Raw genomic sequence first — 14663 nt, forward strand, 5'->3', positions numbered from 1 at the left:
TCATTTCTATATTGTAATAAATTACATGTATGCATACTTTAACACAAATAACAAATGGCATGGTTTCCTACCAAGTTTGAGTGTATACACTACATGATTCACAAATGTTAAGTTAGAATAAATATAGAAGATGTTCCATCAACTGACTTTAAATCAAATTTAAGCTAATTGGACCTAATCAAGTAAAAAAAAAGATATAGCGCTAGGCCCAGAAAAAGAAACAGATTATGTATATAATTTCTTTAGTTAGCAGCTATGTTCCAAACAGAAATTTGAATGCATCTTTCATTACTGGAAAAAATGATTAGTATTCCAATATTGACTTCCGTGAAACTATGAACATTAGTAGCAGAGGCATCAGATGAAAATCCCAGTAGCTTATCAGTATTAGGGATAAGGTAAACAAAAAGTACAAAGAACTGATCTCATTACTTTCAAGTGGGTGAAGATGGGCATATAAAATCTCAACTATATGATATTAACATTGCGGGGGGACGGGGGACAGGACAGAGATGGGACTAATTAGTGAAGACTTGGGATCAAGTGACACCTTTGACACAATCTGTGTATGTGTAACCTCACACAAGTCACTTAACCTTGGGTTAAGTTTTAGGTCTCATTTTCCTTGTTTGTAAAATGAGGAGACTCAATGACCTCTCAGGTCACTTCCAGCTCTAGATTTATCATCCTACGTTATCACAAAGTAACATACGCTAGGCTGATAGTCCACTGTAGTCATGTCAACAAAATTACATAGCAAAAATAAAAAGTTGAAAAAAAAACCCAAAAAACTATGCCTTGAAATCCTAGACCTTTTAAAGCTGCTTGCAAATATATTCTTTCCTTTTATGCAATTTTTATTAACTTAGGTTAAATTATGAACGAAAAAAACAAATTGCATTCTCCTACATGTATTTTCAAAATATCTGTTCATTTCATTGCTACAAGGATCTCCCAACAAGAAAATACCCTCTGCCAATGAAAATCAGCACCTGCTCTGCACCTTACTATAGTCAAAGACTTGCCTAGGGCCTAAGAGGTTAAGTGACTTGCCCAGTGTCCCCAGCTGGTATGTGTCAGTAGTGAAACTTGAACCCAGGTGCACCTAATGGGGAAGTAAATTCTTTCTCTACAATGCCATGCTGCCCCTCACATTATTTTTCATCAGGGAGCATAAGATATGTAAATTTTTCATTAGCAGAGGGTTATTTTCTCATTGGGAAATCCTTATAGCAATGAAATGAACAGATATTTTGAAAATATATGCTTGAGAATGACATTTGTTTTTTCATTCACAATTCTACCTAATCTAATGTGTAAGTTTCAATCATTGTAAACTTACACCAAAATTATATGACTTCAAAATCTAGGTTAGAATTACAGAATGCTATGAAACAGTGAGTGTTTCTGTTTTTAATTTTTAAAGTCATAATAACGTGTTATGAGTACCTGTCAGATTGGTACTTGAGAACCTGGCTTACTAAACTGACAATACGAAGAAAGAGCTATCCTCTTATTTCTAAAAACATTCCTAAAAAAATCTATTTGGTTTCACAATGTACCCCAAAATTTGACCACTGCAATTGGCTAAAATCACATACTTTTAAAGTTGGTCAAGTTTCTTTCAGAAAAAAAAAATAAGATGCAGTGTAGCACAACGAATTATTCAAATGTATGATGTGCAACTGTTCAGGAATATACAAATGTTCGTACATGAGTGTGTGTGTGTGTATACACACACACACGTATTTATGTGTGTGTATGTAACATTCAATCCACCTCCTAAGTTTTCTATTGGAGCAGAATATGCAGCTCTCAGAAGCACTCAGGCACAGGAAGCTATCCCCTGATCTAGTCAGTCATAGTCAGGGAAGCTAGTGCAGCATCTTTATTAACCGATTCATTTCCTTCACTGACCCCCTAAATCCCTTCAACTGCAACTAACCTACTTGGTCTTTAATATTCTACTATTGCTCTGACCAGTTTTACTTCACTAATCACTGAATAGAAATGGGACAAAGTTTCTGTTGGATTTTGGCTAGACTGGATCCAGGTCAGGACCAGAGAGTCAGAAACCAAACCTCTTGAACTCAGAACCTTTTCTAAGAGTGAAAGGATAAAGAAGGAAATGGCAAACCACTCCAGTATCTTTGCCAAGAAAATCCCAAGTATAATCTTTTTTGCTCCCCTTGGGAAATAAAGGTAAATGCCCATCTTCTTTCAGAAAAGATTTCGTTTTTAACCACAGCAAGAAATGACTCAGTTGTTTTCTTTTTCTTTCTCATTGCCCCTGGTTGGAAGAAAGAATATCCCCTAAGGAACTAGGCCTGGGTCTCCCCTTTCCTCTAGCTTCTGACAGAGAACAGACACTGCCTTCTGCTGTTCAAAAGACTCTTAAGAGTGAGAGTCCATCAAAAAATATTACATATCTTCATCCTCTGGCTATCAAATTCTTACTTCTTCCTCTACTAATCCTGGTGACACAAAATTTCTGGCTGTGTAAGTGAAAACTACCTCTTTACTCTTGTTACTACTTCCTAAGGCCTACCCTATCCAATTCTGCCCTCCCTTCTATTCTGTCTTCTGGAACCCCTTTTTGTCAATCTATCCAGATTGTGATGGCAGTTACCCGCCCTAAGATACTCCAGTCTCCTTGCTTCAGTCTTCCTCTCTATGTCAAACCCTTCCCTTATACTAGGAGTCTTTAATACATATTATAATGTCCCCTCAAACATCCTGGCCTCTCTAACTCTGTCAACTCACATTCACTCTACCCTAATCAGTCAAAAAAAGTTACTAAGCATCTCCTATGAAAGTAGCAAGACAGAACCTGTTCTCAGGGAGTTTATAATCTGAGGGAGACAATCAAACAAATACATACAAACAAGCTATATACAGGATAAATAGGAACAAACTAACAGGGATAAGACACTAAGATTAAGAGCTGAGAGATGGAGTATCTTGCTCATGGGACAGCCAGGAGGTCAGTGTCACTGGATCAAAGAGTATGTGGAAGGGAGTAAGACTGGAAAGGTAAGAGGAGGACAGGTTATGAAGGGCTATGAATATTAAACAGAGCACTTTGTATTTGATCTTGGAGGTAATAGGGAGGTTCTGGAGTTTACTGAGTAGTTGGGTGACATAGTCAGACCTAAATTACTGGAAAGTCACTTTGGTGGTTGAATGGAAGATGGACTGACAGGGGGAAAGAGGTGATCTAGCCTGATCCATCAACATATGATTGAATGAAGTGATAAATGCTTGCACCACAGTCGTAACAGTGTGAAAGAATAGAAGGGGGTGTATTTAGAAGAAGTTAAAAAGGTAAAATCAATAGGTGCTGGAAAAAAATTAGATATAAGGGGATGGGGCAGTAACAAATGGTGAGGTACTGAGGATGACACCTAGGTGGCAAGCCTGAGGCACTGGAAGGATGTTTTGGCTCTCAATAATAATTGGGAAAAAAGAAGATAGGGAGGATTTAGGGGTGAAAAGAATGAGAACTCAGTTTTAGACATGTTGAGTTTAAGATGTTTGATGGACATCCAATCCAGACTGAATGTTCGAAAGGCGAATGTGAAAGAAGATTAGAGATTGGAACTCAGTAGAGAAGTTAGGCAGATAAGAGAATCACCAGCAGAGAGATGATAATTGAATCCATGGGAGTTGACAAGATCACCAAGTGAAGTATTATAGCAGGAGAAGAGAAGAGGGCCTGTGACAGAACATTTTGGAACACCTACTGTTAAAGGGCATGACTTGGATGAGGACCTAGCAAAAAAGACAGGAAAGAAGTAGTCAGATAAGTGGTGGGAGAAAAACCAGGAAACAGTAAAGTGCCCCAAACTCAAGAGAAATAAGAATATCAAGGAGGACAGTGTGATCAAACAATGTCAAAGGTTACAGAGAGGTCAAGGAGAATAAAGATTGAGAAAAATCCACTAGATTTTGCAATTAAGAGACGTAAAGTTTTGGTGTAAAGATGAGATCAGAAGCTATATTTTAAGGGGCTAGTAAGCGAGTGAAGAGAGAAAGTGGAGGCACCTATTTTAGTGTGTATCACACACTGATATGGAACTAACCTTGGTCTCACCAGCAATCCATGAGTTCCACTTTCATGATCAAGGACTCTGACGTTACTGACCACACCTCCTGTCATTTCATTTTCCCCTGTGCCTTATTTCCTCTAAACTTATTTTTCACCCTTCCTATAACTTCCACTACTTACATGCTGTCTTCTACTCTCCAGTCCGTTGTCCTGTTGCTGATCATAACTTGCCAAACCCCAGTTAGCAATATTACCCCTACCACTTCTCTTCTTGACTTAAGTCACAAGATTATATTGAATGAATGAGTCACAAATTTTCAATATTCAATTTCGTTCGAGCCCTCATTGTCACAATGAAATAATTTTGCTCTTCTTTAATTACCTAAGGAACATCCCACAATGGTTGTTCCAAATTTTTCTACTCTCAAGCCTCTTGCCTCACAAGTTACTGAGATACTTTTTCTCCAACTCAAAACCTTTTGATGTTTCCTTGTTCTCTCCTCCTCTAATCTCTGATTAAGAGTTGGACTCTTTTAGTTCTCTCAAAAGTCAACCTCTCTGCACCATAATCGTGGCAACATCTCCTCCCATTTCCTCCTGCAACTTGTATCTAAATTATAACAATTTTATATAGTAAAAGAGAAGGACCATTGTCTAGGGATTCACTTCTGTTTTATGACCTTGGGGAAAGTCACTTCATATCTTTTATTTTCTGATTTGTCCTCTCATAAAATAAATAAATCTTCAAAAAGTAAATATCAGGTGCAACCCAATTTGGAAAAAAAATTCTTAAAAATTCTCATGACCTACTGAGTGGAATGCTGAAATAGTGAAGCCTCCTCAGTATGGGACAAGACCTTACCTCTCCTACTATCTACCCTCACCCTGCACCCCTTCTATATTTTTAGAAACCGCTCTGCTGAGAAAGTAGAGATAAGAAATTACATCAGTGGACAGACACCTGCAAGATCCTGTTTATCTAGCTTTTACTCCCTTTTTGCTGAATACCAGTCCCTGGTCTCATTGCCTGCCTTTTTGTTCTTTGTTCTCTGTTGCTAGGAAAAGATTCCACGTTTAGAATGTGAGCTCCAAACCCAGTCAACGGGAAGAGGAGCCAGGAACACTGCGTTAGGGTCTATATAACTTGCTTTGAGCTGTGTGCCACACACACACTTGCTGGGGTGTTCTTTCTCATGAGAAAGTAATAAACTCCTTTTTGCCTTTTCTGAAGAACGGTCTCTATTTTTAATGTCAGTAGTGGTCTCTGACCCACACACCTACCTATCCTCCTATTTCCTTCCTTCTGTGTCTAAACTCCTTGAGAATACCACCTACAATTGGTGTCTCCACTTCCTTTTCTCTCACTCTCTTCTAAACTCTGTATAATCTAGCTCCTGATCTCAAAATTGCGTTGCAATGGCTCCTTTTCTCAATCCTGATCCTGAGCACTCTGCAAGTTTGGTTCCTGTGGTCATTCTGTTCTTCTTGATTCTCTCATCTCCCAGTTTTTGTAACATTGCTCTCTTGATTCTCTTACCTGTCTGGCACTGGTCCCAAAGTACCACTTTTTTCTTTTTCCTACTAAACATCCTTTATTGCTTATTAAAGATTACCAAGACCTGCAGATTTAAGATCCTTCACAGTCTCATCTCAGCTTACCTTTTAGGCTTATTTAGCAATATCTCCCTTCAGATGTCCTATATTGATAAAGATAGATAGGTAGGTAGATAGATATAGATAGATACATAGATGCCCTGTATACCACCCAAATTTGTTTAATTAAGTGAAGGACATGGGAAGAGTTGTTTAGAATCAAAGCCTCCTACTAGCATTTAGAATATTTCAGGGGAACTTTAAGGTCTATCCTGAGCATAGATATTTTTATGGTTCCTAGTTAAATTTATTCAGATTGACTAAGACCAGGAACATTTATTTGTACATCCTAAGTCTAGAAGCAGAAGAGTCTAGCAGCCTGTAATCACAGGATTCAGTCTTGAACATTTAACATTAGCTTCCTCTAATTTCTCAAAAGTATCTCAAAGAATATAAAGAACATATTTAATTGCACACCAGTGGCAACAAACAAGGATCAATGAAAAGATATCACAGGGTCACAGATGTGGAGCTGGTAAGGACCTCAGAAATCACCCAGTACATCCAAACCCTTCATTTTACAGTGATGAAACTGAGGATCAGGAAGTCTGTGACTTGCCCAAAGTCTCACAGGAAATAGGTGTCAGAGTCATGACTCAAACCCAGGTCCTCTAATCTAAATCCTATACTCTATTGAACATGCTACCTCCCTGATTACATTTAGGAACATGTTTCAACAGAGTGAGGAGGTGATGAATGGAGCAACAGGAATGAAAGAAAGTCAAATGTTCTTTACTTGTAATAAAGATACTAAAGTATAGTCTATCATAAATGCTTAATGAAGATATTTAATCTATTTTTTATTCAATGGAATCAGAGGACCTGTCAATCCCTAAAGTCCCAACTCTTGATCCTACAACTTTTACCAGTTGAACACTATTTCCCACTCTGGGAAGCAGTTTAATATATATTATGTTTAGAACAGCATCTTTAAAAAATAAACTTTTAACTGAAATTTACTGTTTCTTATACCACCAAAGTCATTTCAAATATCCCTTTGCCTCATCCTCCCCAGAAATCTATCTCATGTAACAAAAAGTATTTTTAGGGAGAAAAAAACCCCAACATAAATGATCCATACATTAGAAAAACCTGAAAACATGTGCAAAGTATTAACACCTACGGACCTCCCATCTCTACAAAAGGGTGAGTTGGGGATATTCCCTCATAGGTCTTCATTCCAATCCTGATAGATCTTTATGATCTTGTTACGTTTACTTTTCAATTTCTGACACATAGTTGTTCTTTCCAGTGCTTAGCACAGTGACTGGCAAATAGTAGGCATTTAATTGATTAACTGGATTCTTTCTATTTACATTGTTGTGGTCACTTTGTATACTGCTCTCTTAGTTCTACTTACTTCACTCTGCATCAATTCATATAGATCTTTCCATGCTTCTCTATATTCATCACAGATAATTCCTTACAGCACAGTAATATTCCATTATATTCATGTACCACAATTTGCTAAGCCATTTCCCAATTACCGGACATCTACTTTGTTTCTAATTCTTAGATATCAAAAAAACTGCTGCTAAAAGATTTTGGAATAGATGAGGACATTTTTCTTATTGATGACTTCCTTATAAGCCTGGTAATAGAGTCCCTGGCTCAAAAAGTATGGACATTTAAGTCACCTTATTTGCACAGTTTCAAACTGCTTTCCAAAATGGTTGTACCATTTCACAACTCCACCAACAATGCTTAATCATTCCAAAATCCCTAAAATGAATGATTCCCATCTTTAACAATTTTGCAAGGTATAAAGTAAAGCATCAGGGTTATGATTTACATTTTGCTTATTATCAGTGATTTGGAACATTCTTTCGTGTGGCTGTGAATATTTTGCAATTCTTCTTTTGAGAACTATTTGTTCACATCCTGTGACCTCTTATCTACTGGGGAATGTCTATTAGTCATATGAATTCATTAACTGTTTACATATCTTGGATTTCAAACCCTTATGAGAGGAATGTGAAACAAAAATTTTCCCATTTGACCATTCCCTTCATATCACCGGTGCATTAATTATGGCTATGCAGAAGCTCTTCAGTTTCAAGTAATTCAAGTTATTGATTTTATCTTTTTAAATTGCCTCTATTTCTTATTCGGTTAAAGAATACAGCACCTACCCCATAGTTGTGAGAGCTATGACTTTCTGAGTTCCTAATTATTTGATAATGAGATCTTTAATATTAAGTTTGGGTATCAATTTGGAACGTACTGTGAAAAAAAAAATGTGCTGTGGAACTGTGGAAGGTGTTGGTCTTATCCCAATTTCTGCCAGAGAAGTTTTATCAAATAAGGAGTTTTTTTCCTTAGTCCACTTTATCAAACACTGAGTTGTTAGCTGCTACTGAAGTCTATTATTTCTGATTCTCTTGTGTCTAGTCTGCTTCATTGAGCTATTTCTCTATTTCTTTTTTAACCAACACCAGATGGTTTTACTGAGTGCTACTTTATAAAATATTTTGAGATCTGTGTTTTTATTTCCCCTTAGTCTCTACTTCTTTTCATCATTTTCTTTGGTATTCTAGACCTTTTTTTTAACCCAATTTTATCATTTTATAAAATTCTATAAAGCTTCTCCTTGGTAATGATTGGTATAGCATTAAAAATGTAAATTAATTTTGGTAATATTGTTGTTTTTATTATATTGGCATGGCCTATTTAAGTTGTTTTAAACTTCTTAAAAGAGCACTTTGTAACTGAATCTATACAAGTTTTTCGTGTGCTTTGGTATGTTGATTCCCAGATATTTTATGCATTTTGGAGTTATTTAGAATGGTATTTCCCTATTATTCCTTCTTGGGTTTTACTATTAGTATATAGAAATGTCAATGTCTTTTGAGGATTTATTTTGAAGCTTTTAACTTCCCTGAAGCTATTAATTGTCCAAATTATATCTCTGCCGATTTCTGAGGATTTTCCATGTTTACCAACATATCAATAAATAAGGATAGTTTTACATCTCCTCTTCACCTATCTTTAAGTTTTTAATTTCTTTATCTTGTCTTAGTGCTGGTGCAAGTGCTTCCAGAAGTATATCAAATAATAGTAGGAAGAGTGGCATCCTTGCTTCTTCACTCTTATACTTATTGGAAGATGTTTTAGTGTATCCTTATTGCATACAGTTATTGCTTTTGGTTCTGGATAGATGCTTTTTATGATATTAAAAAAGGTACCTCTATGCCTATACTTTGTAGGGTTTTTAGCACAAGAGTGCTGAACTTTGTTAAAGGCTTTTTATGCATCTACTGAGATAATCATGTGTGGTTTAATATGAGTACAATAAAATAATTTTTTTAGAATATCTTGGCACCTCAAACACCAGAAACCTCAAAATTTAAAGTCCCTAAGATTTTCATCAAAGAAATAGAATTACTATTTGATTAAAATAAGCAAAAAATTTGCCACATTAATTCTTCTTACCATGTTAATTCCGTTTCTTTTTTCTAATAAAATTCGAAATAAATTCGCTGTAATCTTGTTATCTTGTACACCTTGTCCAAGGCCACGATAATCATCTTGCATGAGTCGACGATCCATGACAACTTCAATCTGTCCTGAAAAAGAAACAATATTCATTTTGATAATAGCATTTTATACTGGCTGCAATGATGAATAATCCATATTGTACTTATTTCTATCACTAAGGTCCATATCAAGAATTAGACTAATTATATATTATGCACCTAATGATGCCCTAGGTGGCAGAGCGGAGAGAGGGTTCAAGTTGGAGTCAAGAAGACCTGAGTTTAAATCCTATTTCAGACAAGACTTAGCTATGTGACCCTAGACAAGTCACTTAACATATTTGTCCTGGACTCCTTGTATTTAAAATGAGGACACTATAGCACCTAAGCCATAGGGTTGTTATGACAGTCAGATGAAATAACATATGTAAAACACATTGCAAATCCAAAACTCTATGTAAATTCTAGCTATTATTTTATCATCATTATTATGTTGAATATTTATGAGGCACTGTGTCACAATGGATAGAGAACCAGTTTTGGAATGAGGAAGACCTGGGCTCAAATCTGGGAAATGGTGATCAACTTTTTAATGATCTGAGTAACTTACTAGTGAAGATTATAAGTTTGGAGAGAAGGTGTCGATCTGCATTAGAAGAGGACATTGCTCTCTAGAAGTTTCTTATACCAATGAAATCACATGTGGTCAAGAATCTATGTTTTATCTAAAGAACAGTTCAAAGTAATTTAAAAGATAGGGTTGAAAATATAAGTACGTAAACATTAAATGCTGAAAAAAAGTTTAGCAACTAGTACCATCTGAAATGGAAAAATCTTTACAGTTTATTGAAGAAAGTCCAGTTTATAATATACAATATACATATTACATTGTATATGTGCTATATAATATACTATGATAATATTGTATATAATAGTAAAAACACAAATAGAGATGTTAGATATTTTTGCTTAAGTGCTAAGCTGCACCAAAGGAAAAAAGAGTAATTTACCAGTCTTGAAGTTAGGAGGAACTTGTTTCAAGTACCACCTCTGACACAAATGGACTATATGACTAGAAAAAAAATCACTTAAACTCTCAGGACTCTAGAAAACTAAGACAAGAAGATGCAGATAAAGTGTAAATGTGCTTTGGTAGATTGTTTTGTTCGTCCTTCCTTCTCAAAGAGGACCAATGATGTGAGCAGGGTGACATCTTGACTTGAAAGTGAATTAGATTTAAGTGAGGCAGAACTGGACAAAGTCATCAGCCTCATTCCTTCAGTCATCTGAGTCCAGTGGCAAGACACAGGTCAGGACAACTAGAGATGGCTCAAGATGCACTGGGAGATCTTGGCTTTTTTAAGTTAAGGTTTTTCCCAGGTCTCAGTTTGTCTGAGGCAACACCCATTCAGTGATTTAAGGGTAGGTAAGAATTGAGGCAAAATGCCTACTCAAAAGAATCAGTCTGGGAAGGGAAGACCTTCAAGGTTTCTGGCCAGAACAGAAATAATTTTTGTTTACACTCACTCTGCGCCATCAAAACTCAAACAATGAGCACGTGAGGCTTGGGCTGCGACCTGATTAGGGGGTGGGCAAAAGATATAGTGATCATAGTTCTGGATTCTCAGTAGTTTCTTGGCCATATTCTCTGCACTGATAAAATGAAGGGGTTAGACTCATTGGTTTTCAACTCCTTTCTTTTCTTCCTCTCACAAATGTTTTATCATATTCTCTCTCTCTCTCTCTCTCTCTCTCGCAACAAAGCATACTTGAATATACTTGAAATAGCATACTTGAATCTTTAAAAAAATTAAGAGAGAAAAAAGAGTACATACCATTTTTTAAACTTGCAACACCTAAAGACTGGGCAGAAAGAAGTGTCAAACGAAATCCATCATCTTGGATATAAGCCATTGTTGCCATTGGGTAGACATTTGCTTGAAGAGGTAATTTGCTCATTGTTAGTCTAGGCTGTATCTACAATGCAAAAAGTTATCTTTAGCAAATTCAGTTGATATTCACATACTTATCTAATGGAAATCTGAATGCCTTTGTATTAACAGCGATGAAAGATACATTACTATACCTATTTAAATTTCTCTATGACCATAATCAACATTTCTGTTTTACAGAGAAGCAGCACAAACTTTGAACCTTTCTGGTTCAAAGAGTTTTTTTTTAAATGAAATGCTCTTCAAAGGACTTTGAGGGAAAAAGACAAAGAGCTGCTGCCATAAGATTTGTGAGAAAAGTGGATGAGTTATAAGAGTATCAGCACAGTCCTAGCTTGTAAAAATAATAAGGCTAAAAAGGAACAGGGATATTCAACAAAGCCTTAGAACCTTAACATTTGCATAAAACAAATTATAATGGGATTAAATTTTTTGTCATCTAAGCCTGGAATAATATACTTATAATGAACACTAAACAAAATAGCTATATACCCAAGTCTAAAAGCATACCTTATAATATTTTTTCTAAAATCCCTATTTACCTTGAGGTGGTTTCCTACAAATATGTATCAGCTGTCATAGGCATTTTAAAATGCTTGCTGTTTTAATTAATATTTTGTGATTTTAAAAACAAATATAATACAACTACTAAAAAAAACTACTGTAGTGAATTACAATCAAAAAAAATTTGTACCTAAATAACTCTTCAATACTTGTTCTTTCTTATTTCAAGGCAGGATAGTTCAATATACTATTTTGCATCTGGCTGGATAGTTTCTTGAATTGTTTAACGTGGAGAAACTGAACCCATGACACTACTCCTAAAAGATGAAATAGAAAATACAACTCCAACCTAAGCCTGAATAAATCCTTTGAGTCAGAAAAATACTAAAATTGTAAGGGACTTTAGGGCCATTCTATCCAAACTGTCATTGTACAAGCAACATTATTAAGACCCAAAGCAAGGAAGCAATTCTCGTAAGGTCATAAAGTCAGTAAATAGTCAAGCCAGGACTAGAAACCAGGGCAAACGACATTCATTCCAATGTCATTCTAATTACATCATATAATCTTAAAGTTAGAGATCCTAGCTTTAAATATAACCTCTATTTCTATCTATTTAGCCCTGGCTAAATCACTTAACTTCTCTATGACTTAGTTTTCTCATCCATAAAATGAGAGCATCGAGGTAGGAGATGTCTAATATCTCTTCTGACTAAAACTTAAATAAATTCTGTGACCAGAACATTGATTGGCCCTTTGAGAACCAAGCTCAATTCACTTCCTTCAATCCTGCCAATTAAATTTAATAAACATTTATTAAGCACCTACTATATGAAAGTCACTATTCCACGTGCTAGAAATACAACTGTCCTCACCTGGGTTATATTCTCCTGAGCAGATAAAACATGACTCATTGTAAGGGATAACCCCTTTCATCTCTTATTCTGTTGGCTTTTTTTAATGTAGTTTTATGGAATTTGTATAACAAGAAAAGCTCTTAATGTAATCACAATAGCTCAGGGCCCCATGTTGGGAAGAATTCTAAGACTGGGATAGAAGCTTAATGCTACATATCTTAATTTAATTTTGTGTATAGCTTTGGAATGGTTATTCTTTGTCCTAAGCACAAACTAAGTATACAATATAAGCTGACTGACACTAGGTATCATTTATATATTAATTTATATATTAATGAGTCATCTATTTTTTCCATCTCTACCAAAGCTGAGCTCTCTCCTCTCTCTAATGGCTCGTGTGCCTCTGCTCCTCCACAGCGACATGTTAAGTTTCAAGTGGCAGTAAGGTTGCCATCTCTCCCACTGCTACTGCTGTTCAGCTCATGTTCTTTTTCTCTCAGGCTGTTCTTCACAGACTGTCTCAATCTTTTTCAAAATTTTCCAGCATGACTCAAAACTGTCTTCTAATTCAAAGAGTACAACAGTAGAAATTGCACTCTAAGATGGGAGGGAATGTTTGCCCCTTTAAACTAAAAGCCTACTACATTGGGAAGTCCTGGATTTTGGCTTTGATATTCCAGGGTCCATTTATAGTTTGATGGTTCTTTCAGGATATGGTCAGTAGATCCCTTTAATTTTCACTGTCTTGAGGTAGTAAGGACCTGGGTAGATTTCTTAAAAAATGATTAGGGCTTCTGGATTTTTGATTGATCATGGTTTTCACAAAGTTGGATGATTCTTAGATTTTTCTCTCTGATCTATTTTCTAGGAAAGTTATTTTTGATAGTAGATGCCCTACATTTTCTTCTACTTTTTTAATCATTTGAATGTTTTCTAATAATTTTGATCTCATATAGTCATTGAGTTGTTTGCTTCACTCTCTTTTTCAGAGTCCACTACTTAGTTGGGATTTCCCAACTTCTTTTTCTAAGCCATTTTATTCTTTCATTTTTTTTTCTCTTTTCAACTCATTCATTTTTGTGATATGCTTCATTTTTCTCAACAATTTTTATAATCAAACTAGTTTTTTCTTTCCCTACAAGATTCTGCTGAGAGTTGCAGTTCATGCTACTTGTTTTATTTTTTAAAGTTTACATTTTAGACTTCTCTTATTCCATTGATTAATGTTTACTATCTTTTTCTGTTAACTCACATTTTCAGTCTCAGATTTTGCACTCTGGCCAGTCCCCAGTCCTCCCCCTGCCCCTCCCAATACTCTTAAATGAGTTAGTTTAGTCTTGTCCTCTTTGTAGTCTGGATATAGCTACTGTTGCTAATCTTTGTAGGGGAGTAAATATTGGATCCCAATCCTTTTCCTCAATCCCTAGATTCTATTTAAGTCTCCTGGTGGTTCACTGAGTGTTTGTCTGAACTGAATTCTTTTTCCTGGAAAGGCCTCAGTGGGATATTGGATTATTGTGCTGGTCTCAAGCTTTCTATGTAAACTCCACATCTGCACTTAGGTGCTAAGTTGGCCCTATCCCCCGCTGTGCTTCCCTGTGTTCTGAAAACTCCAGGGCTGGGCCCTGATTCTGTGTTCAGTGATCTGTGAGTGTTAGTTCTAGCCCTGATTCTATTCTAATAGGTCAGGGCCAGGATCTGGTTTCAGGCTCCTGAATATTGGAAATAGTGCTGGTTTATGACACTGTCAAGTTTCAGGTCTATTTGCAAGAATTCTCACTGGCTCCCCTACTTTCTCCAACTCTACTGGCTTTTGGCAAGGTTACTGGCTTTTGCATTGTTTTTCCTGGTACAATCCTTCTTCCCCATCTCTACCCTTTCTGTTTCTCTGACCTGATACCAGCTTCCCTGGGTTGTTCCCCTACCTGCTTCCAACCTCTTCTGACCATCTTTTTCTGCTATTTCATACTAGACGGAAGAGCTCACTTCTGAATCTCTTCATGTTTCTTTGTCACTGATTTTTCTAGGACTTTTTCAGTTACTTGTTGGGAGAGATGGACTTCTCTAGTATACTTCATGCTACCCTCTTACATGGAGGCCCAAATGCACTTTTAAAATGAAATTATACAGTGGGATCTTATGTTCTGTATCCTAGTAGTCAAGGTTTTAACTT

General features: G+C 36.1%; 1 protein-coding gene across 1 annotated transcript in view; it reads right to left on the minus strand.

Moving 5' to 3' along the window:
• The window catches only part of MAN2A1 (mannosidase alpha class 2A member 1), a 211809-nt gene that overhangs the window by 17770 nt on the left and 179376 nt on the right, over nt 1–14663 (minus strand). Inside the window, exons 18-19 of the mRNA XM_036735899.1 lie at nt 11013–11154; nt 9134–9267 (exon numbers count right to left, since the gene is read on the minus strand). Of these exons, the coding sequence (XP_036591794.1) occupies nt 9134–9267; nt 11013–11154 (276 nt within the window). The remainder of the gene's footprint in view (nt 1–9133; nt 9268–11012; nt 11155–14663) is intronic.

Source organism: Trichosurus vulpecula, chromosome 1 (genome assembly GCF_011100635.1).
Source record: "Trichosurus vulpecula isolate mTriVul1 chromosome 1, mTriVul1.pri, whole genome shotgun sequence".
NCBI classification, from domain to species: domain Eukaryota; kingdom Metazoa; phylum Chordata; class Mammalia; order Diprotodontia; family Phalangeridae; genus Trichosurus; species Trichosurus vulpecula.